Source organism: Heteronotia binoei, chromosome 2 (genome assembly GCF_032191835.1).
Source record: "Heteronotia binoei isolate CCM8104 ecotype False Entrance Well chromosome 2, APGP_CSIRO_Hbin_v1, whole genome shotgun sequence".
NCBI lineage: Eukaryota > Metazoa > Chordata > Lepidosauria > Squamata > Gekkonidae > Heteronotia > Heteronotia binoei.
Window position 1 is genome coordinate 202,737,775 of NC_083224.1, and position 25,625 is coordinate 202,763,399.

The 25,625-nt window shown below is 47.7% G+C and overlaps 1 protein-coding gene across 1 annotated transcript in view; it reads right to left on the minus strand.

Annotated features, from left to right (window-relative positions):
- The window catches only part of ARHGAP45 (Rho GTPase activating protein 45), an 89,008-nt gene that overhangs the window by 34,284 nt on the left and 29,099 nt on the right, over nucleotides 1-25,625 (minus strand). Inside the window, 6 exon segments of the mRNA XM_060232867.1 lie at nucleotides 458-522; nucleotides 1,907-2,044; nucleotides 4,625-4,703; nucleotides 7,809-7,881; nucleotides 12,644-12,728; nucleotides 21,253-21,396. Of these exon segments, the coding sequence (XP_060088850.1) occupies nucleotides 458-522; nucleotides 1,907-2,044; nucleotides 4,625-4,703; nucleotides 7,809-7,881; nucleotides 12,644-12,728; nucleotides 21,253-21,396 (584 nt within the window).

The following is a 25,625-nucleotide window of genomic DNA, read 5'->3' on the forward strand; positions in this document are numbered from 1 at the left end:
GTTAGCACAACAATAAAAACCCCATTCCTATCTAAATTTAAGGTGCTAATATAAATAAATAGATCAATATGTATTTAAATAAATTAAATAAATTTAAATAAATGAATACATAATAAAATCCAATTACTAATCAAATCACAAATCTTTGGTTAATTAATAATACTTCTAATTGGTGGTCATTAGCAGTTAGGAAAATGAGGGTAATAAATTTCCCAATCCAGATCTGGTAACATTAGCCTAAGAACACAGGCTGGAGTTGCCAGCCTCCTGCTGGGGCCTGGAGATCTCTAGGAATTACAACTCATCTTCAGCCAACAGAGATCCAGATCTGGTAACCTTAGCCTAAGAACACAGGCTGGAGGTCCCTCCTGTCTCCAAAGCCTTCGCTACCCAGGCTCCACCCCCAAATCTCCAGGAACTTCATAACCTGGAGTTGGCAACTGAAACACAGAGCTACCTCCTGAGTGATGGGTAGTTTGCAGGTGTTCACCATCTTCTGAATCCCTTTGGCAAATTCTATTTCTGGAAGGAAAAAGAATGATAAAAGCAGCAGCCGTCAGGATGGGGAGGAAGGCCTTACCAAAAAAACCCCCAAACATGTTGCTGTGGAGGAAGCGGGTGGAGAGAAATTAGCTTTTCCTACTGACCACGAACAAAGGATGCATATTTCCTTTTTAACAGGACAGAACCAGGGCGGACATAAGGAAATACTACTTTACACAGAGGGTGACTGAAATGTGGAATCTGCTGCCAGAGGATGTAGTGATGGCCGCAGGAATAAACAGCTTTAAAAAGGAAACAGATGAATTTATGGAGGATAGGTCAATAAGTGGCTACCAGCCATGGTGGCTGAGGGGAACCTTGACATTCAGAGGCACTAACCCTCTAAATCCCAGAGCCAGAAGGCAACATCAAGGGAAGGCCCTCAGCCTCTCTGCCCTGGTGTTGGCCCTCAAGAGGAACTGGTTGGCCACTGGGTGAGACAGGATCCTGGACCAGATGGACCATTGGTCTGATCCAGGAGGGCTCTTTCTTACGTTCTTATGAAGGCCTCAGCCTCTCTGCCCTGGTGTTGGCCCTCAAGAGGAACTGGTTGGCCACTGTGTGAGATGGGATGCTGGACTAGATGGACCACTGGTCTGATCCAGGAGGGCTCTTCTGATGTTCTTATGAAGGCCTCAGCCTCTCTGCCCTGTTCTTGGCCCTCCAGAAGAACTGGTTGGCCACTGTGTGAGACAGGATGCTGGACTAGATGGACCACTGGTCTGATCCAGGAGGGCTCTTCTGATGTTCTTATGAAGGCCTCAGCCTCTCTGCCCTGTTCTTGGCCCTCCAGAAGAACTGGTTGGCCACTGTGTGAGACAGGATGCTGGACTAGATGGACCACTGGTCTGATCCAGCAGGGCTCTTCTGATGTTCTTATGAAGGCCTCAGCCTCTCTGCCCTGTTGTTGGCCCTTCGGAGGAACTGGTTGGCCAGTGTCTGAGACAGGATGCTGGACTAGATGGACCACTGGTCTGATCCAGCAGGGCTCTTCTGATGTTCTTATGAAGGCCTCAGCCTCTCTGCCCTGTTCTTGGCCCTCCAGAAGAACTGGTTGGCCAGTGTCTGAGACAGGATGCTGGACTAGATGGACCACTGGTCTGATCCAGCAGGACTCTTTCTTATGTTCTTATGAAGGCCTCTATATGCTTGCTCTACATGCTTTTTTATTTGAATGCTTCTTAATTTATATCTTGTGCAATTTATTAAAGTATAATTGTTCTATTAGGGTTACGTTTGTTTTCTGTACTGGTTTTTGTTTGTTCCTCAACCTATTTTTGGCTGACTGTAGGGACAGAGGATGCTTCAAAACCCCACCAGAGTGTGGCTCAGCCCAGCGGCCACCCCTCCTCCTCCAGCTCACCCAGTGTGGTCCTCTTCTCCAGGTAGGCTATGAGGTTCTTCATGTACTTGGAGATATTCTTGGCATACTGGAGGGCAATCTCCACCCCACCCTCAGACTTCTGGAGAAGGATATCAACCTCTTCCACCGACAAACAGTCTGCAAGACATGGAGAGTAACCAGAGAAGAGGGGTAAGAGATAAGTGTGGCTGCACAAGCAGCACTTTCATTATATATAGCATATAGTTCTGCGCTCTAAATCAGGAGTCCCCAACCTCTTTGAGCTTGTGGCACCTTTGGAATTCTGACACAGCATGGAAGGTGCTGCCACAAAATGGTTGCTGCAGAAAGCGGAGCCAGACAAAAAACTGTGGCTGAAGCTCACCTCCAGTCCTACCCTTAAGATCCTTGTGGTGAATGGGCAGCTGCTGCTGAAGCAGCATTTTTGAAGACCTGCACAATCAAATCTCCAGGGGCCCACAACCTCACCTGGCCCCACCCACTAGTAAAAGAAACAGTTGTCACAGGGCGCAGATTCTGAGAGAGAAAACTGTGGATACCTCCCCCCCCCCTCCCCAGAAAAGAATCTGTCTGGGAGATATGGTTGCCAGGTCCTTCTGGCCCTTCAGAGGAACCCCTTCTTCCTGGCAGGGGGATCTTTGGGCCTTGCTGGGAGATTCTGTTGAGCTCATGAAGTGATGACATCATCCAGAAGTGTTGTCATCACATTGTCAATGTCACATGGTGATACTCTAGTTATTGGACAAAGTTGTGATTTGAGCCTAAATTTACCATAGAGTTTTGTCCAAAAACTAGAGTGTTGGCAGTGCAATGATGTCACTTCCATGGTTGACATCACCATGCCTTTTGGGGGGGGGCATTTGCAGGCAGGGAGGAGCCCATGAAAGAGCAGAAACCTGCCCTCCAACCTGGACCGGGCAGCTGGAAACCCTACTGGGAGATCCAGTTCTTTCCACAGGAGAAAGATGCTCAGTTCAGACCGCATACAAGTCATTATTGGACTGGTCTGTGGTTATTGAGATGGTCTGTATGAGGAACATTCCAGTAACTAACTTAGGGTTGCCAGCCCTTGGCCAGCCACCCCTTGGAATTTGGGGAGGTGCAGGCCGTCAGGTGGTGTGATGGTGCAAGACCAGAAGTTTTGGTTCTGACCTTCAAAGCCCTGAATGGTCTGGCATCAACATATCTGCAAGACTGCCTCTTTCCGTAAACCCCCCGGAGAACTTTATGCTCCATGGGTCAACATCTGCTGGTGATCCCTGGCCCCAAAGAAGTCCACTCCGCCTCAACCCGGGCAGGGCCTTCTCTGTCTTGGTCCCTACCTGGTGGAATAAGCTACAGTTGAAGATTTGGGCCCTGCAGGGACTGTGGCAGTTCCGCAGGGCCTGTAAGACCGCTGTTCCGCCAGGCATTCAACTGAGGCGGTGGACATTTTGTTATTCTGTGGCCTCCCTACTGCAGGGACCCCAATGAAATAGCTCTGTCGAGCCAGTTTTTAAAATAATTTTTTTCTTTATTATAAACTCAAACAACTTACAGAAAAACATAAAGTCCCAAAATATGAAACAACATAAACTCACCAGTAATGTTACACAAATTAAGACAAAGTTAAATAATTAGCAAAATGGATTCTTAAAAAAGGAGACCATTTTTCCATTACAGATTTATGTTGCCACATTTTTATCTTACACCAGCTGGGGAATGTATGGAAGGAGTGGAGGCAATGGATACCACCAACTGCAGAATTAGAGTTTGTTTTCAGATTGTTATATTGTTTTATTCTATGAATGTTTTAAACTCTGTCTATGTTATTGATTGTTGTTACCCGCTCAGAGCCCATTCGGGAAAGGACAGGCTATAAATCGAATATAATAAACAAGCAAATAAATAAATGTTATAGGGTCCTGCAATGCAGATTCCACCTCCTCATTTTGCTCTTGCTGCGCTGGGCAGCAGAGGGAGCTCAAAGGGAAGGGCAGGTAGTCTGGCAAAGCAGGAAACTTAGCAACACCACTTGTGGCTAATTAGGGTCCATCTAACTACAGTCTTACGTGGGTTGATTAAACACAGGTAGCATACAAATGCGGACATTTGGCTCTAATCCTGGCTTGTTCCCCAGCAGCACCTTTGCACCCTCCCCAGTTATGGAGACTCCTGGCCCAAAATGTAGGTGATGAAACCAGCCGTCATCAAAGCAAACCTGGATCTGGGTGCTCATCTGTGAGCTGTGGGGTTGCCAGGTATCCCGGGAGATGCTGGACAGGGGGATATGAGAGTGGAAACATTGGATGAAGCGGCAATGTCACTCTCAGGTGAAGACCTGGAAGCCACCACCTGGGGCAACACCCAAGAAACCCCCCTCGGGCAATGTGGACACGGCGAGCAGAAGTGATGTCATTCCCTCACCCCCAGCCATTTGTCCAGCTGTGACATCAGGGGACACCTCACAGGGGCAGGACCCTGGGAAGCCCCATGAGCTGAAATCTCAGAAAATAACCCCAGTCAAAAGGAGCCAGGGCTGTTTCCATGATGTCTGTACTGAGCCAGAAACTGAAGGTGAGAAACTCCAAATCCATTTCAAAGGCCTCCAGATTCTGCCCTAGACGCAGTGCATATAATATTGTGGCCCCAATAGGTCTGATTCTAGGAAGAGGTGTAGGATGAGGCTTCCCAACAGCCAAAAGCCTATGGAAAAAAGATGCTCGACTGGGTATTTACTCGAATTGAAGTCTTCCATGCCGGTTGGGATCTCTTCTGTTCCCTGTCCAGTTATCCTGGTGTATATATTTTCCATAGACTGCAGTGGTCAGAAAAAAATGAGAAAGCCATTATTGTGACAGAAAAGAAAGAGAGAGCTATTGTGGATTTGTTGACTTCATTTATATCCTGCCTTGCTTTTCAGTGGAGACCCGAAGAGGCTTGCAGTGTTCTCTTCTGGCCTGTGTTACCTTCATAACCACCCTGTGAACTAGGTAACGCTGAGGTAACCCAGCAAGAGTCTCAAATCTATCAAGATTTCATGTTTCCTTTCCTCAGAGGAGCTCAAGGTGGCATAGATCATTTCCTCTTCCTTCATTTTTTCCTCACAGAAGCCCTGTGAGGTGAGCCAGGCTGAGAGACATCATGGCTGAGTGGGGATTCGAACACAGGTCTCCCAGATCCTAGTCTGAGACTCTCATCTCTATATCACACTGGCTCACACAGTGATGAGAGGAACAATTCCAGTTTGCAGTGAGAACTAAAATGGTGAAAATCCATTCACTTTGCCAGCTCTGTGGATCTCAATTTTTTAAAGAATATACAAATATAATATGTGCTAATATATAAATATTTAGGTCTGCAGCTCCAGGTTGACTCAGCTGTCCATCCTTCCGAGGTCGGTAAAATGAATACTCAGCTTGTTGGGGGGAAAGTGTAGACGACTGAGGAAGGCAAAGGCAAACCACCCTGTAAAAAGTCTGCTGTGAAAACGTTGTGGAAGCAACGTCACCCCAGAGTTGAAAACGACTAGTGCTTGCACAGGGGACTCCCTTTACCCTTTTTTTAAAGGACAAAAGACAAAGTTTGGAGTGTCAAGAGCCTTGCCATGATATATTGCTTTGAGATATAACTGAGTATTCTGAACATGATGTGAACCCTGGTGCTGTTTTTGTTGCTTGCTTCCCCCACGTTTTGCTTGCTGTTATCTTTGTAACGTATTATAGAAGACACTCTGTGGGCTTGAAGCACCATCTCAAGGTTGTTGCTAAAGCAAGCTTGATAACCACCTGCATTCTGAGGGCATTGGGGGGCAATCTCCCACAAAAGATCCCTGCCAAGTTTTCCCGCTTTTCATTGACTATGTAACAGTTCCGAGATGCGTATATATTGGAGCCATATTGCCTAGAGTTTCAGTCTTAGCAAAACCCTGTTTTGCCTTCAGGTCTATCAGTAATAAACTTAACTCTTTCACATGATTGGTATGAGTTACTGAACTGCCGGGGTCTTGACATGGAGGACATGAATGACGACCTGAAATGACCAGAATTACAGCTTCTTGCAGGGCTATAATTTTGTAATGCGTGTCTAATCTCTATTATGCTGGCATTCATACTCTTTTGTAAATGCTACCTGTCTGGATTCAAATCTCACTTTCATACCATCATAGCAAAACACTTGGAGGGGCAGTGTCCCATTTTACCTTGGTTCTTGGGTTTGGATACCTGATTGTACAAAGTTCCCCAGCGACATCGCCCTGTCCCCCGACTCCTGGAAGACTCTTTCCCACCCCTTGCTGGTGTTGCCAACCCTTGGTTCAGAGTTAGAGTGGCCAGCCTTCAGGTGGAGCCTGGACTTCCCCTGGAACTACAACTCATCTTCTGACCACATATTAGGGTTGCCAGGTCCAATTCAAGAAATATCTGGGAACTTTGGGGGTGCGGCCAGGAGACATTGGGGTGGGGCCAGCAGCAAGGTTGTGACAAGCACAAATGAACTCCAAAGAGAGATCTGGCCATCACATTTAAAGGGACCGCATATCTTCTAAATACCTCCCCTCCATTAGAAATAACGAAGAATAGGGGCACCTTCTTTGGGGGCTCACAGAATTGGACCCCCTGGCCCAATCTGTTTGAAACTTGGAGAGTCTTTTGAAAAGAGGCATCAGATGCTATACTGAATATTTGGTGCCTCTACCTCAAAAACAGCCCCCCCCCAGCCTGTGAATCAATTCTCCATTATACCCTATGGGAATTGGTCTTCATAGGGAATAATGGAGTGCCCAGCAGACATTTCCCTCCCCCCTGCCCCTGCTTTCTGATGACCCTGAAGCGGGGGGAGGGCTTCCAAACCAGGGGATCCCCTTCCCCTACCTAGGGATTGGTAACCTTACCAGATATAGGTCGGTTCCCCCTGAAGAAAATGGCAGCTTCAGAGGGCAAACCCTATGGCAAGGCTCCCCAACTTTTTTGAGTCTGTGGGCACATTTGGATTTCTGACACAGGAAAGTGGGTGCAAAAACAAAATGGTTGCCATAAGACGGGGCCAACTATAACATGTTAGGAATGCAGAACTCTCCTAGTGCCTCTTCCACATTAAAGGCCGAAGCCCTGTTTAACAGGATGCCTTCTAATCTGCACAGCCAATCAGAAGGCTGCCAGGCAAAAGCCCTGCCTTACCCTGCCCTCTTTCTAAAAATACTTGGCGGGTTCCAGGAAAGGAGTTGGTGGGCATCATGGCAGCCATGGGCCCCACATTGGGGACCCCTACTCGTATACCATAGACCAGAGGTGTCAAACATGTTGCCTGGGGGTCGAATCAGGCCCCCAGAGGGCTCCTATCAGGCCCTCAAGCAACTGGCTGTTTTTCTTCCATCTCCCTCTCTCTTGCTTCCTTCTGCATCACAGCTTGCTTTGCCAGGCTTGCTCAGTCGCACAGGAGCTACAGAGCAAAGCCTCTGTTTTCTCCATTAGCTGAGGCTCCTCCCTTGGGGAGGAGGGGTAGCTTGCTTTGCCAGGCTCTCAATCGCACAGCAGAGCTACTGAGCCAAGCCTCCCTTCTATTGACTGAGGCTCCTCCCCCTCCTCATCCCTTGGTGAAGAAAGGAAAGAGCCAGAGCTTCTTTTGCCCAGTACCCTGGATCCCATGGGAGAAATACAAAGAAAGCGCCTTTAAGACCAAAGCCCGGTCTGACACGGCCTGGCCCAAGAAGGGCTCATTTATGCCAGATTCGGCCCTCATAGCAAATGAGTTCAACACCCCTGAGATTCTAGGTGAAATCCCTTCCCGAACTCCTCCCTCCACAGGCTGCACCTCCAAATCTCTCTAGAAATTCCCCAAGCCATGGTGTGGCGCTCAACACAGACATAGCAACCCAGACACAATCCCCCCCTTCCTTTGAGCAGAGGTCACTGGTGCTCCTCACCTGATTGTAGTCGCTAAGAGGGATAGAGAGCAGCGTACTGCAGTCAACCTCCCCCATGAGGAATTCGGAGACTCTGTGAAAGAAAGAATATGTCACAGGCACCCCACTTCTCTTCTTTTATCAATCTAGTATTTCAGCGCGAAAGTGCCACACCACAAAAGAAAAAAGACAACAGCATTGCGAACGATGCCTATTTTGTGGCTTTGCATAAGTGGCTAGGGTTATGTGTTTGACAAATGCCTCATAAGAGGTGAGACTTCTGTGCCGCCTAAGGTCAATTCTACCCAGGGCTTTTTGTTGTAGAAAAAGCCCAGCAGGAACTCATTTGTATATTAGGCCACACCCCTGATGTTTCACACAGGGCTTCTTTGGTACAAGAAGCCCAGCAGGAACTCATTTGCATATTAGGCCACACCCTCTGATGCTGAGCCAGCTGGAACTGTGTTCCTGTGCGTTCCTGCTCCCAAAAAGTCCTGATTCTACCCTTTAGGAGTTTGCAAATTAGTGGGTATATTTCTTTACCTGGTGAAAAGCACGCCCATGAGGGCAAACAACAATAGAGAGAAAAACAAAAGACCGCCCAAAATCAACCAATGGTTAAATGAACGATCTGAAAATGAAACAGGCCATAAGAATGGGATGATGCTGTAAAAGAATTAAAAATCAGAGTAGGAATAAAAATTACTCGAAGAAAAGAAGGGTAGTCCCATTGGGAAGACACATCAACATTTGACTGTCCAGGTGAGATCACCTTGCACTACCATTGCGGTTTGAGATGAAAAAATTGCCGCAAATCAGCTCCAAAAAGGAGATGGAAGATGCAAATTATAGAACACAAAACAATGAAATAGCTATGGAATTGGCTGCTATTTATTATTGTTTTATTTTAATCAGTCACCCTTCAACCTTATAGGACCTCAAGGCAGCTTATGATACAAACAGCAATACAAAACAAAAACATATAAAATCCACTACATAATTTAAAACTGCCAGATGGCAGAACAACGGAAATTAATCAAATGCTGTCACAAATAACCAGTCCCATGGTGCAGAGTGTTAAAGCTGCAGTACTGCGGTCCAAAGCTCTGCTCATGACCTGAGTTCAATCCCTGGCGGAAGCTGTAGTTCAGGTAGCCGGCTTGAGGTTGACTCAGCCTTCCATCCTTCTGAGGTCGGTAAAATGAGTACCCAGTTTGCTGGCGGGGGGGGGGGGGGAAGTGTAGATGACTGGGGCACGCAATGGCAAACCACCCCGTGAAAATGTTGTGAAAACAACGTCACCCCTGAGTCGGAAACGACTGGTGCTTGCACAGGGGACCTTTCCTTTCCATCACAAATAAAACCACCATCTTCAGTGGCTTCCTAAGGATCAAGAGCGAGGGGCAGGGCTTTTTTTGTAATAGGAGCTCCTTTGCATATTAGGCTACACCCCTCTGATGTAGCCAGTCCTCTAAGAGCTTACATTTTCCTGTAATACATAATATGCAAAGGAGCTCCTGCTACAAACAAAGGAACTTATGGGAGAAAATGATCCTTCAGACTCCTAAAACTGAAGAGACATTTTGTGGCAATTCCAGACTGAACAGTTAGTGTGGAACTAACCACAGAGTTCCTAGTTTTGCTACTGAGCAGTGGGGTGAAAAAGTACTCTGTTTTATTCCACGTTTGATCAAACCACTAAATTTACCCTTCTGGTATTTTTGCCTGTAATACCAGGGCACTATAATTATCAACTGGCACAGTCACCGGTGTCCTCTGAATTCCCAACTTTCATTTAAAAAAAAGAAAAAAGTAAGTCTGTGGCCCTTTTCCAGGCTACTTCAGTTAGGCATTTAGATTAGAATTTAATAGATAAATCTATTTAGATTAATATACTAATTTTTAAAACATATATTATCTCTCTGAATTTTGAAGATGGCTTCATGTTTGGTTTTATGCTGCTGGTATGCCTGGCTGCCGTTCAGTTTTTGTAATTTTGAATGGCTTATTAAGAATCTATTATTAGCCTTTGGCGGCAATGTCCCCTCTAAGCTTTGGAGTCTTGTGAGCAAAAATTCCACTTTGTGAGTTCCTGGCATGAAAGTGGTGAGCTGCTGCATGAATCAGTTGGCTCTGAGGTCCTCCTTCCTGAGCTGAGACAAAAAGGTGTGAGCTGGAGGCTAAAAAACTATGAGTTGGCTCACACTAACTCAGCTTAGAGGGAACACTGATTGGTGGTGGTACCAATTTTTAGAAGGCCCAATGATGGCACAGCAAGAGGAAAATGAAGGGGAAAGGGTTGTAAACAGAGGAAAGCGTGTCCAAAACTACCTTTGCAGCAAATGACAAAGACATGAGAAATCCTCCCTGTATGGATGCAGCCCTGGATAAATGGAATTCTCTAAATCAGGGGTCCTCAAACTATGGCCTGCGGGCCAGATGCGGCCCGCTGAGGACGTTTATGCGGCCCGCCGGGTTATGGCAAAATCAGACCGGAAGTGACATTCGATCTAAACTCGCGTTAGCAATGCACACTTCCGGCACTGGGCTGAGGCGGCAGAGACAGAGTGTGAGGCGATACCGAGGTGAGGTGAGTTCCCAGGCTGGGGTGTGTGGTGTGGGGAAGGGAGAGAGATGCAGAAGACGGAGAACTGACGGCCCGCGGCCTTGTACAGTAACGGCAGTCCGGCCCTCCAACAGTCTGAGGGACAGTGAACTGGCCCCCTATTTAAAAAGTTTGAGGACCCCTGCTCTAAATGAATGGAATCCATCTATCTGTGTGTGTTTTTTCATTCTCCTTTGCAAGAAAGAAACTTGGAGATACTACAGTCTGTATTTTCACAGCAGGTCCTTTTTGTCAATTCTCCCACCTCACCTCCACAACTGGATTTGTTTTTCAACATTAATTGTGTGTGTCAGCTGCATATTGTGTTTATGTACAAAGGGCGTTAAAATGGTGCCCATGGTGGAAAAGGAAAGAGAGGATGGGTTGCTACAAGAATGAAAATGATGTGAACAAAAACAGATGACAATAGAGCCCCGTGGCACAGAGTGGTAAGCTGCAGTACTGCAGTCCAAGCTCTGCTCAAGACCTGAGTACGATCCTGGCGGAAGCTGGGTTCAGGTAGACACAATATATCCTTCAAAACCTCACTGGCTGAATGATCACTCTCACACAAAAAGTGTGCAAGCAAACATTTAGTGCACAGTTTATAATAAGTCCATACAGCAAAAGAACAGAACGAACACCCACATGATGCTCCCCCAGGTGGCTGAAGGTTGACTCAGTCTTCCCTCCTTCCAAAGTCGGTGAAAGGAGTACCCAGCTTGCTGGGGGGGAAGCGTAGAGGACTGGGGAAGGCAATGGCAAACCACCCTGTAAAAAGCCTGCCATGAAAATGATGTGATGCAACATCACCCCAGAATGGGAAATGACTGGTGCTTGCACAGTTGGATGGGCTGACCTTTACCCTTAGTGAGAGCCCTGTGGTGCAGAGTGGTCAGCTGCAGTATTGCAGCCCAAGCTCTGCTTATGACTTGAGTTTGATCCCAGTGGAAGCTGGATTCAGGTAGCTGGCTCAAGGTTGACTCAGACTTCCCTCCTTCTTAGGTCAGTAAAATGAGTCCCCAGCTTGCTGGGGGGGAAGTGTAGATGACTGGGGAAGGCAATGGCAAACCACCCCGTAAAAAGTCTGCCAAGAAAACGTCATGATGTGACATCACCCCATGGGTTGGTAACAACTTGGTTCTTGCACAGGGAACTACCTTCACCTTTATCGACCTAAAATAGATGACAGAGAAAGTATGAGAAATAAAAAAGAACAAGAACTGTTGGATGGGCTGATTCTTAAATTTCCACATACTCTGGAATGGTTAGAAGGTGTTATGGGAAGGGCTTGGCACGTGGGAGTCGGCGAAGTAGGCAGTCACCTAGGGCTCCCCCTCCCCGCTCATGCCAGCCCAAATGTCTCTTGCCCGGCCCTCTCTGGCTTCAGAGGGAGCCAGGAAGAGGCAAGAAATAAGGAGGCAGTCTCTTTCTGGATCTCTCTTTTCCGGGGGAGGGCCAGACAAGGGGTGAATACTTTGGATGAGAGCACAGATCCAAAGCTGATTCCTGCACGGACGTGCCCCATAACCAGGCCTGGCCCTAGGGGTTCTAGCACCCCAGGCCGAAGCCAGCACTCCTGCCCCCTCCTAGGGGAAGTCATGTCATTGGGAGAGGGCCAAGCAAGGGGGTGCAGGCTGCACGTTCTTTCTTTGAGAACACATGGCTCAGCCTGCCCTGCCCCTTGTGGGAAGAGGCTGCGTCCTTCATTCTTGTGATGAAAGAAGGAGGCGGCCTCGTTTCTGGGTCCCTCTGAAGCCGTAGTGGGCCGGGCAAGAGGTGGAGCTTGCCGAGACACGCATTCCCAAAGAAAGAACATGCCGCCTGCACCCACTTGCTTGGCCTTCTCCCACTTCAGAGGGACCCAATGACATCACTTCCATGAAGGGACCCTAGGAGGGGGCGGGTGTGCGGGCTTCGGCTTGGGGCTCTACAACCCCTAGCACCGGGCCTGGTTATGGGGCATGTCAGTGCAGGAATCAGCTTTGGATCTGTGCTCTCACCCAAGGTATTCACTCGGTGGTGAAAAGTGCCATCAAATCATAGCAGACACATGGAGACCCGATAGGGTTTTCAAGGCAACAGTTGAACAGAGGTGGTTTGCCATTGCCTGGCTCTCAGCAGCAACCTTGACTTCCTCGCAGTCTCCCATCCAAGGACTAACCTGGCCTGACCCTGCTTAGCTTCCGAAATTTGACGAGATCAGGCTAGCCTGGGCCACAATCCAGGTCAGAGTGAGGCATTCACTTACGTGCTGCTGAAAGAGACGGCAATCGTCTCCAGGGCCTTTTCGAATTCCCGCTTGTCTCCTTCGTTCTTTGCTTCATAATTGAAACCTGCAAAGAGGGGAGAAAAAACACCATCAGACTCCTCTCCCCCCTGCCCCCCCCCATCACTTTGCACCGAGATGTTCGAAATAATGCAGGGCTGGGCCGTTCAGGATTATACCGGCTTTGGTGCTTTTCACCTAGCTCTCAGGAAAAATCTGACTGCCTGAGTAGCAAACATCAATTGGCTAAAAACCTTCATGAGATAGGAAAATTATTATATGATCCGCCTGAAGTAGCGCCATTGCGATTTATTTGATTGTTTGATTGTTTTAATATTGCTTATTGTTCATTGTGTATTTTATGCTGTTAGCCGCCTTGAGTCTGCATAGAATGGGAGGGATATAAATATAATGTACATTTTTTTAAAAAGGTAATTTAGGTGAAAAATCAGCAAAAAAAGGGATTAGAAAATAAAGCTATGGCAGGAGGAAAAGAGAGAAGCAGTTTGCCAAGTTCCTGCTTCAACCATCTGGTGAAACATCCATGTCTTTTTCTAAGGCTGTGAATGGTATGCAGTGTTAGAGGGTTGAGCTAGAATTGGCAAAAGCAGCCACGAAGCTGTCTGGGTCACCGAAGGCCAGTTACATACTCTCAGTCCAGCCTACCTCACAAGGTTGTTGTGAGGATAAAACGGATGAGGAGAGAACCACATATGCTGCCCTGGACTCCTTGGAATAAAAGTCTAACACACTCTGTCTGTGAGTCTGTCTGACACCCATCCATCCATCTATCACTTATCTAATCTATCATCTGTCTGTCTGTCTGTCTGTACAGCTCCCATCTGGCTTTCCCCCCCAGCTTGATTCTCTCCCATTTTAAAATGTTCTCTGTTCAAGGATCCAATATTTACCAAATTTGTCAAGCTCACTGAAGAAGAAAGAGAATAGTTAAACAGGACAGTCCCATGGGCTGTATTGCCTTCTTAGCTGAAGTACAACTTACCATTAAGGAAGCAATTTTTCTCCAGACCAGTTTGGCCATGGATCCTGGAGGGTTTTTTTGCCATCTTCTGGGCATGCACCAGGGATCTCTAGGGTGTGTGTGAAGGGGAAGTAGTTGTGAATTTCCTGCATTGTGCAGAGGGATGGACTAGATGACCTTGGAGGTGCCTTCTGACTCTATGATTCATTTCGTAATGGTGTAGACCTATCCCCAAAGGCATCTGAAACCACCAGTGTCAGTATGAGTGTGTCGTGGGGAAACGTTTATGTGCCCCAAATTCACTTGCTGCTAAAAGGGTGTCACGGCTAAGTAAACTGCTTGGCAGATTCACTAGAAAACAAACAGCCAGTGGTGTGTTGTGGTTACCATGCTCAGGGTACCGGATGCTTGAGCAGCTAAGTGCACTCATGTTTTTGTGAGACAGAGTGGTTACATCAGCCACTGCCTCCTTCCTTCTTTCCTGCCATCACACGCCCCTCCTTTCTGACCCGAAAAAGACAGATTCACACGTTCTCCTCAGTCAGCACAGGAAGAATGTGGGGCTCATGAAGGTATCAGAGAATGAAGCCACGAAGCCACCTTCTACTGAGTCAAACCCACTTGGCCCTGCCCTTTTGACTAGTAGTGGCTCTCCAGGCTCTCTAGAGAAACACAAAAACATACGGCTGGAAGAGATGGACTGTAGCGGAGTTGTGTGCTCAGGATGGTATTTTTGTCACTGTAAATTTGTATTGTAATCATTGTAATATTGTATTGCAAAGAAGGAATCACTTTAATAATATTTTGATATTGTTTTGTACACAGAAAGTATTGTCTTGTCATTTCCTGGTTGTAAGTCTCTGTGGTCCTGGCATTTGTTTACACCATGCCCAGAGGAAGGCAAAAAACCTCCAGGATCCTTGGACCAATCTCACCTGGGGGGAAATTCCTTCCTGGCATTCCCCTGGGCATACAGGAAAGGGTCATGAGAGCCAAAAGCTGACTCATCCCTTCCAGCCCTGACTAAATTCATGAGTCACAGAGTCAGCCATTGCTGTCAGGTGGCCATCTAGCTTTTGCTTTAAAACCTCCAAGAAGGAGAGCCCACCACCTCCCAAGGAAGCCTCTTCCACAGAAGAACTGCTTTAACTGTCAGGAAGTTCTTCCTGATGTTTAGCTGGACACTCTTGTGATTTAATTTCAACCTGTTGGTTCTGGTCCTACCTTCTGGGGCCACAGAAAACAACTTCGCACCATCCTCTATATGACAGCTCTTCAAGTTCTTAGTCATCTCTCTCAGTCATTTCCTCTCTAGGCTAACCATACCCTGCTCCTTCAGCCTTTCGTTGTAGAACTTGGTCTCCAGACCCTCACCATCTTAGTTGCTCTCCTCTGGACTCAGATTGCCAGATCCCACCCCCAGTGCCTTTCCTACTGCTGGCAGGGGAATTTACCTGGGGAAAGAGAAAGGGCCAGTTCTTGTGGCTGGTGTCTCACAGGAAGTGATATTATGGTAGAAGCTGGTTTTACCATAGAGTTTTTGTTCAAATCCAGAGCATCACCTGGATGTTGCTGGTGTCATGACATCACTTCCTATGTGATGCCAGAAATGAGGCATGGGCCGTTCTCTTTCTCCAGGCAAGTCCTCCGCATCCAGTGCCAGCTCGTGGGCATGTGGCGCTCCAGGCAGGCTCCATGGCTGCCGCCCCCCCCCCCTCCTGCCACGGCCGCCTCCTTCCGTTCATGGCGCTGCAAGGCAGTGCCATGCTCCATCGCCCCCCCCCCACCGAGGCTGATCCTTACCTCCCTGACTCCCTTTGCGGCGCTGCAAGCCAGCGCCACGCTCGGTCCCCCCCTTCCCCCCGGTCGTTGCTGCCACCACTGAGTCTGGTCCTTACTCCCCCTCCTTCCTGAAACCAGAAGTGAGGGAGAGTGAAGTCTCCTCTCATGGGCCCTTCAAAGCATTAGAAGTCGCGCCAGCTGGTAAGGACCAGCCTCGGCTCAGCAGCGGAGGCAGGGAGGGTGACGGCAGCTGTCAGACCCAGAGCCAAGGAAAAGACAAGTAGAGTTCAAGGTCTTTATTTCAGCTTCATGGGCATACACACGTGTTGTCAGAACTGGCAAGCCCGCCAGTTCTCCCATCTTATAAACCTTTGCCCTGACCGTTATAATTCAAGCCAAAGCGCGCCAAGCTAAAGTAGGGGTTTTGTGCGGGGTTTCTATTAAGCTCTCATCACTACAGGTGCCGTTATCAGTTCTCAGGTCGCTTCTCCTCCTGTTCGTGGCCTTGGTTACATAGCAACTAGCCAGCTCCCAGACATGCCATCCTCCCTTCAGATAAGCAACAAGCAGCAACTACATCAAAGCAGCATAACTAGCACAAGCACAGCATTGCATAGCTGGATACATATGGCAAGAGGAACAAGATGGGGGGGGAGGAGAAGAGAGAGGCAGGCAAACTAGGCATTTGCCATGGGCACCGGGAGGGGGGGAGCCCAATTTGGCACACCCCACCTCCCAGCACCCTAGGCAACCACCTAGTTTGCCTAGTGGGCGAGCCGGCCCTGCCCGCATTCCCCACTGGTTGCCAAAAGGGATCTGTTAACCTTACTCTGGACACATTCTAACTTGTCAACATTCTTCTTAAATTGTGGTGCCCCAAACTGAACACAATACTCCAAGAGAGGTCTAACCAGAGCAGCATAAAGTGACACCATCACTCCATGTGGTCTGAACACTACACTTTTGTTGATGCTGCCCAAAATTGCATTTGCCTTTTTAGCTATTGAATCACACTGCTGACTCATGTTCAGTGTACGGTCTACTCCTAGAAACTTTTCATATGTGCTACTGCCAAGACAAGTCTTCCCCATCCTATCATTATGCATTTAATTTATCCTATCAAAATGCAGAACTTTACATTTAACTCTGTTAAAATTCATTTTAATAGTTTTAGCCCAGTTTTCCAGTCTGTCAAGATCATCTTGTATCTTGATTCTGTCTTCTACTATATTTGCTACTCCTCCCAATTTGGTATCATCTGCAGATTTAATGAGCTCTGTTTCTTCATCCAAGTCATTTATAAAGATGTTGAACAACACAGGGCCCAGGACAGATCCCTGAGGCACTCCACTCATCACTCCTCTCCAAGAGGATGAGGAACCATTTAAAAGCACGCTTCGGGTGTGATCTGTCAACCAGTTACAAATCCACCTTACGGTAATAGGATCTAAACCACATTTTATCAACTTGTCAGCAAGAATATCTTGTGGAAACTTAGCCTCTTTGAGATCAGGATAAACTGTGTCTACAGCATTCTTCTGATCCAAACAAGGTGGCAATTTGCTCAAAAAAAGAGAGATTAGATTAGTTTGACATTACTTGTTTTTCAGGAACACGTGCTGACTTAATAATCACAGCCATATATTTCTAAATGCTCAGGGACTGATAATGTGTTCTAAAATCTTTCCAGGTATAGACATTGAGGTGACAGGTTGGTAGTTAGCTGAATCCTCCCCCCCCTACACTTGACGAAGGGGACAACATTTGCTTATCTCCAGTCTTCCTGCACTTCATTTGTTCGACAAACATTCTCAAAAATAATGGACAGTGTCTCCAAAATTACATCAGCAAGTTCCTTTAGTATCCTCAGATGCAATTCATCTAGCCCCAAGGGCTTATTTTCATTTCAAAGAATGAGGTGTTCATGTACCACCTCTAAGCCTATAATAAACTGCTAATCCCTTCCCTCATCATGTGTTCTCTCTGTGTCAGCCTGAATGCCGTGTCTCCTGCAAGAGAAGACTGAGGCAAAGTCAGAATTGAGCAGTTCTGTCCTCACTTCATCACATGTGAAAATTTCACTTTCGCCTCCCCAGGCGATTAGATTAGTTTGACATTACTTGTTTTTCAGGAACACGTGCTGACTTAGAACTTTTTCACACAGCCTATGTATTCTGATATGGAAGCTGGTCAGTTACTGAATAGTAACGGGTTTCTGCTGGCATTTCAGACAGACCCGACTCAGTAACTGACTGCTACCGGACCACTGGCTGCTACCTTTTCACACAGGTAACTGGCTGCTACCTTTTCACACAGTCCCGTGGCTGTCCCGGTAGTGAGGCATGCCTGAGGCATTACTAACAAAGAGCAGCTTCTTCCAGTTTTCAACCCCTCCTTCCGGGTTGAAATTGGTATGGGGCACTGTGTGAAATGTCCAGTATCTAATCCAGGAGCAGTTTTCGCGCCCTTTTTCGCCCAGCGGCACACGATCTCTGGCTTTTGGGGGGGGGGGGGGACGTCAGGCTAAGATCGCTATAGCGCTATAGCAACATATCACAACAGCATCACCATAGGGATGCCTGGGTTCCATTAAGATGCCAGAGATCGCCGCCGCTGAAACCTGATAACTTATCTCAATGGAGCCTAGCCATCTCTATGGTGGTGCTGTTGTGATACATCGCTATAGCACTATAGCGATCTTTGCCCGACGTTCCCCCCCCCCCCAAAAAAAGCTGGAGATCGCGAGCCAGCAGGCAAAAACAGCTGGTGCTGGTGGAAGCGAGATAAAAGCGGAACAGTGTGAAATGGCTTGCTTCAATCACGAAACCCTACTGGGAAAAAAAAAAACATGTGTCTGAAAACTCCCATCCCTGTCTCAGATTACTGCAAGGCAGCACAATACCGACTCCCTTCTGGTTTCTAAATGCTCAGGGACTTATAATGTGTTCTAAAATCTTTCCAGGTATAGACACTGAGCTGACAGGTTGGTAGTTAGCTGAATCCTTTCCCCCCACTTCCTTGTTTTTATTCTTGCTCTAAATATAATCCCTTTTTGGTACATTTAGCATCTCTTGCTAGCTTAACCTCATACTGAGCTATAAGCACTGGGTATTTGTTTATATTCATCCTTGGTTATAGAGCACTCCTTCCATTTCTTAAATGAGTCTTTTTCAAATCCTCAGATTTCTATGAAGCTGTGTATGGAGACACCCTGGCTTCTTTATATTCTTCCCATTTTCCCCTTCTCATTAGAACTGCTTGTAATTGTGCCTTTAACATCATGCTTTTAAGAAGCCCTTACCCCTCTTGAACTCCCTTCTCAAGTATTTCTGACCATGGGATTCTATCCACCACAACTTTCTTAAAATTAGCTTTTCTAAAGTCCAACCTGTATTTTTGTTTATTGTGTCTATATGTCTGACTATGTACAAGATCTTTTCCCCAAGATCTTAAATTCTAAAATTACGTGGTCACTACTACACAGGTCACTACCACTATTTTCACCTCATCAACCCGTTCTTCCCTGTTAGAGAGAATCAGGTCCAAGATGGCAAATCCCCTTGTTGTCAGGAAGACATCAGGAATTTATTAGACCTTTAATTTTTGTGGAGGTTGACTTCCAACACATATCTAGGCAGTAGACATTTACCAATGTCCTGTCTCTTTGAAAATTCTGCAGTCTGTTTTAAGAGTGTCTAATTCAAATTCTCTGCTTGGCAGGGTGGTCTATAGCAGACCTCCACTATAACATCACTATTATACTTTTATTTTTACCCAGAGGCTTTCAGCTGATGGCAAATTCATATATTTCCTCATAAGATGCTACTCCTCCCCCTTTCCTTATTTGTTTATTTCTTTTAAACAGGTTGTGCCCCCTCAATCCTTCTATTCCAGTTGTGAGTGTTATCCCACCAAGTTTCAGTAATGCCTATTAGGTCACAGTCCCCTTCCTGTATTAGGACTACAAGCAGGCCCGGGGCTAGGGGTGCCTGTGCCCCTAGGAGGAACCCCTGACCTCTGCCCCCCATTTTTTTTGTGCACGCAGAGCCTGCGTGCGCCCCAATGATGTCATAAGGACGTCACTCCCCTCCCCTCCCTTCCCTGCAGCCACCCACTGCCTGCCCGCCTGCTGGTCGCCGCCATTTACTTCCCCTCGCCCCCTGCCATCCCCACCCACCCCCACACCAGCTACCGGCTTGGTAAAGTCTGGGGGGGGGCGCGTGTGGCAGTGACTTAATAATGACATCGCTGCCACACGCCCCTCCAGACTTTGCCAAGCCAGCAACCGGCGCAGGGGGTCGGCGGGGACGGCAGTGGTGGGCAGGGGATGGCAGCAGGCGAGGAGAAGTAAACGCCGGCAGCCGGGCAACCAGTGGGCAGGCAGGCGGCTGCAGGGAGGGGAGGGCAGGGTTCCGGCTGGCCGCGGGGAGACGAACGGCACTGGGCGGGGACGCAAACAGTGGTGGGTGGCCATGGGGAGGGGACGGCGGCAGGCAGGTGGCCACAAGGGGGGGATGGATGGCAGCAGCCGCAGGGAAAGGGGGCACCTCATGGCGCCCCTAGGCCAAGTGGCACCCAGGGCAGCTGCCTACTTGGCCTACTCCCACGCGCCGGCCCTGACTAAAAGTTCCTTCTCCTTGTTTCCCATACTCTGTGCATTAGTGTAGAGACATCAGAAACCATAGTTTAGGTGCACCAAGTGTTTCATTTCGGTTCTTACCTGCAAATCAATGGGTCTCTGCCTATTTGACCCTCCTCACACATCTTTAGTGTTCTTATCTCCTCCAAGTTATTGGCATCATAGTAGGCTTTGAATTTTTATCTCTCTGCCCCACAGGATTTAGTTTAAAGCCTTCCTTATCAGGTTTGAAAGGCTCTTGCCAAACACATTTCTTGCTACCATTTTGTGGTGCAAAACATCTCCTGACAGAAGTTCTGCCTCCCCCCCCCAGCACACACCTTTATTTGAGTGAACCTGAGATAATAAAAACATAAGAAAGAGCCCTGCTGGATCAGAGCAGTGGTCCATCTAGCCCAGCATCCTGTCTCACACAGTGGCCAGTCAGTTCCTCTGGAGGGCCAACAACAGGGCAGGGTGGCTGAGGCCTTCATAAGAACATCAGAAGAGCCCTGCTGGATCAGACCAGCGGTCCATCTAGCCCAGCATCCTGTCTCACACAGTGGCCAACCAGTTCTGGAGGGTGAAGAACAGGGCAGAGAGGCTGAGGCCTTCATAAGAACATAAGAAGAGCCCTACTGGATCAGACTAGTGGTCCATCTACTCCAGTGTCCTGCTTCACGAAGTGGCCAACCAGCTCCTCTGGAGGACCAACAACAGGGAATAGAGGTCGAGGCCTTCATAAGAACATAAGAAGAGCCCCACTGGATCAGAACAGTGGTCCACCTAGTCCAGCAACCTGTCTCACACAGTGGCCAGCCAGTTCCTCTGCAGGGCCAACAATAGGGCATAGAGGCCGAGGCCTTCATAAGAACATCAGAAGAGCTCTGCTGGATCATCTGCTAGGTCCATCTAGTCCTGCATCTTGTCTCACACAGTGCCCAGCCTGTTCCTCTGGAGGGCCAACAACAGGGCAGAGAGGTCGAGGCCTTCCCTTATATTGCTTTCTGGCCCTGGGATTCAGAGTTTTACTGCCTCTGAACGTTAATGTTCCCATCAGCCACCATGGCTTGTAGCCACTGAGAGACCTTGTGTGCTCTATGTAATGATCCCTTCTGTCCTCATCAGTTCTATCACTCAAGTTCATTCTTCTGCAACCTTTACCATTTATTGCCCAACATTCAGATGAATTGGGAATCGTCTACTGACCTTTGACTTTGGAGATCAGAGTCCCTGCTGCCGTCAGCGTCTCCAAGGTATTGAGCAGAGGGTACTTGTTGATGACCTGCCGGAGAATCCTCAGAGCCTCCCCGAGACACTCGTGGGCAAGTGAGCGGTGAGATTCCACCTCATCTGCAAGAGGCACAAACACAGAGAGAAATAATGCCCCCAGAGGAAGGGAGGGAGGGAGGAAGGGAGGGAGGGAGGAATGAGGTAGGGAAGGGAGGAAGGAAGGAGCAATTCAAGGAAAACTATGCCTAATGAATTGCTGCTTAGCACAGAGGAACCTTGCTGCTTGGGAGGGTGGGTTCTCTAGCACTGTACCCCACTGATGCCCCTCCCCTCCCCAAGCGCCACCCCCCTCTAAATACCTAGGAATTTACCATCTCAGAGTTGGCTACACTTTGCCTGATAAGAAACCCTACCCCCCCCCCCGCCCCTTTTCCCAACCGCTTCAATCTGCAGTAGGAGAAGAGAAGGAACGAATTAGGGCTCGTCTTTTGCCCATGCTTCCATATGAGAATTAAACACAGCCTAGGAGAGAATCCACTGTCAATCACAGAAATGCTGCACTAGGAGATGTTTGCAGGGACCCTTCTGTAGTTAACATGGAACAATGTGTAACAAAAATTATCTGCACAACCCAAGCTATAGCACTGACTGTGCAAAGAAATCACATGTGATTTATCTAGTTTCAGCTGGTAGATGAACATGAACATATGAAGCTGCTTTTTACTGAATCAGACCCTTGGTCCATCAAAGTCAGTCTTGTCTACTCAGACTGGCAGCGGCTCTCCAGGGTTTCAAGCTGAGGTTTTTCACACCTATTTGCCTGGACCCTTTTTAGTTGGAGATGCCAGGGATTGAACCTGGGACTTTCTGCTTCCCAAGCAGATGCTCTACCACTGAGCCACCTTCCCTCCCCTGCTCTCCAGGGTCTCAAGCTGAGGTTTTTCACACCTATTTGCCTGGACCCTTTTTAGTTGGAGATGCTGAGGATTGAACCTGGGACCTTCTGTTTACCAAGCAGATGCTCCACCACTGAGCCACCATGCCTCCCCTGGTGTTCTGGGGTCCAAGCTCTTCCTAATGCCCTTCTGGAAGAAAATAGCAACTGGCTACAGCTTGCAAAGTCGTGCATTCCTTGTTCAACCACACTGCAGTAAAACTGCTGTGAAGCAGCCATTAAGCATGTTTCTGGGAAAATGTATCAACATACTAGGGGAGCCATGGAGCCTTTGTCAAGAGCTTTGAGCAGCAGCAATCAGCAACAGAATGACTCACTGCAGAGTGATACACAAAGGCCTCATTTTGGACAGGGGCTCACAGGAGCAGAGCTCTGGAACCTCCACATTTTGCTGTGCTCTTTCTTGCTTACCCCCCTCCCCAAATACTTGCTTCTGGGCTCCATTGTTCAAACTCCCTATGAGAATTTTGCTGAGGTCTAAGATTTGATAAACTTTCTAATATTTACCCCCACAAAAATGGGAAAAGAACTGTTGTGTACTGCATTTTAGACTTGAATTTCAATTTACAACTCAGCGTGGCTTCATGCGCTCCGGGGAACAGCAGGAAACCGTGGGTCACCTGAGAGAGGCTGGACCCGTCCGGGGGGGCCAATGGGTGATTAAGGTGCGAATATTCAGCCACCCAGACCGGCCAGGACTTGGGGGGGAGGTTGTTCCGGGTGCGGCCATATAAGCAGGGACCCGGCCCTGCCATGTTGTCTTGTTGTGTTCAATAAAGCATCGTTATGGCTGAACGTCTCCAAACCCAGGATATTACAAGAACCAAAACATATCAAGCAGACCGATGGAAATCTTCATCATGCCCTGTGGCCACATAGGAGAAAGTAATTGAAAAAGTATGATGGGAGTAAAGTTTTCTTATGACAGTTATAATTCAAGAAGCATTTGAAGGTAGATGCTGAGCCGATATAACTCAGTACACCTTCCAGTGACGTCAGGGGTGTGTGGCATATGCAAACGAGTTATGCAGATGAGTTGCGCTAATGAGCTCCGGCATCTCTTTTTCCACAAAATGACCCCCAGATACACACCATGGCCCCATGTCGTCTGCAGAGCAAGCTGTTGTTAATGGCGCCATTGCAGAGGGCATCTAAAAAATTTTCTGGTGATTTTGCCCAGTGATGCTTTCAGCAGGATGAGTGGGATGAGGGCCAAGATGCCCTCTAGCTTCTCTCAATTCCCTCTGTTTTCTCCCTATGATGCACGAAAAACCCTCTGGTGATTCCACTCTACGGAAACAAAGGGATCGTTGTAGCCACAGGTCATGCCTCAGAGCTCCTCTTGCTGAGTTTGGGACCTTTTGGCAAGGGGGAGAGATGTACAAACAGTAGATATGCAGCATCCATTAGGAAATATTTTCTGCCCCTTTCAGATCATGCGGTTTTCTATCTGCGGATGTGTGTGCAGTGCTGAACCCTTTTAGTTTTGCCAGCTTCTACGTGTGGCTTGGAGACTTGCTGGTATTACAACAGGTTTCCAGACAACAGATCAATTCCCCAGGAGAAAATGGCTGCTTTGGAGTGGGGACTCTGTGGCATTCTAGGGAGAAGCAAAAGCAAAATGGGATTTTTGGGATAAAGCAGCAGGGAAAAAATATATGAGATCATCATTAGCAAGGGGGAAAAGCCCCTCCAATTGCCCCACTATGTTGATACCTGTTTCTCAGGTTGCCAAATCCAATTCAAGAAATATCTGGGGACTTTGGAAGTGGAGCCAGGGGATTTTTGAGGGTGGAGCCAGGAGACTTTGGGGGTGGAGCCAGAAGCAAGGGTGTGACAAGCATAACTAAACTCCAAAGGGAGTTCTGGCCATCACATTTAAAGAGACTGTGCATCTTTTAAATGCCTTCTCTCCATTTGGAAATAATGAAGGATAGGGACACCTTCTCTGGGGGCTCACAGAATTGGACCTCCTGGTTCAATCTTTTTGAAACTTGGAGGGCATTTTGGGGAGAGGCCCTGGATGCTATCCTGAAAATTTGGTGCCCCTCCTCAAGCCCCAGATACCCATGGAACAATTCTCCATTATACCCTATGGCAGGGGTGGCCAACGGTAGCTCTCCAGAAGTTTTTGCCTACAACTCCCATCAGCCCCAGCCACTGGTCATGCTGGCTGGGGCTGATGGGAGTTGTAGGCAAAAAACATCTGGAGAGCTACCGTTGGCCACCCCTGCCCTATGGGAATCACTCTCCATAGCGAATAACAGAGTGCCCAGCAGACATTTCCCTCCCTCTGATGACCCTGAAGTGGGGGGAGGGTCTCTAAACTTTATTTATTTATTTACATTAGACTTTTATCCCGCCCTCTCCGCAAGCCGTTTACACGATTTAAAACAATAAGTCAATAAAATCTATAAAACATTAATACAATTAAAATTTAAAAACTATTCCACGGTGCTGTACCATTACTATGTTGGCGGTTCTGCTTTTCAGACGGTTGGTCACCGGGAACTCTATCTGGCAGCTGTCAGGTAGCAGCTCTCTCTCAGTTTAAACTGGGGAATCCCCTGTCCCCACCTGGGGATTGGCAACCCTACCTTTTTCTATTGCTGCTGAGAGGATTTTTCCAGAATTAATTTCACTTTCACCAGGGTTTTTTGTAGAAAAAACACAGCAGGAACTCATTTGCATATTAGGCCACACCCCCTGAAACCAAGCTAGCCGGAACTGTGTTCCTGTGCGTTCCTGCTCAAAAAAAGCCCTGATTTTCACTGATGTTCATGATCTTGGTATCTGTTTTATGGATTTTCGTTTTGTTTATGGGACTGCTATTCACCACTTTGGGAAACAATTAAAATACAATATGTTGTTGAAGACTTTCATGGCTGAAGTCCATTGGTTGTTGTAAATTTTGCAGGCTGTGTGGTTGTGGTCTTGGCATTGTTGAGACCTGATGTTTCGCCAGCAACTGTGGCTGGCATCCTCAGAGGTGTAACCCAGAAAACTGGAGTTCTCTCTGGGTCAAATTGAGAAGAAGCTGGTAGGCAGGTAATAAACAGAAACATAACATAATTTCAACAGGAAGGAAGAAAGTTTAAAAATGAATAGGGCATGGCTTCCAATCCTGAAAAACAAAATACCCTACAGCTTACAACTGCACTACAGATAAGATTAGAATTTCAATAGCCAATCCATATACAAAAGAACCCCCTCAGGTAAGCTCCTCCATTAACTTGTCACAGCCCAGGAAGCTCCCACAAGGTAATGACTCAGCCCTACCCACTTGCCTGAGTTACCTGCCTAAATTACCTGCCTACCAGCTTCTTCTCAATTTGACCCAGAGAGAACTCCAGCTTTCTGCGTTACACCTCTGAGGATGCCAGTCACAGTTGCT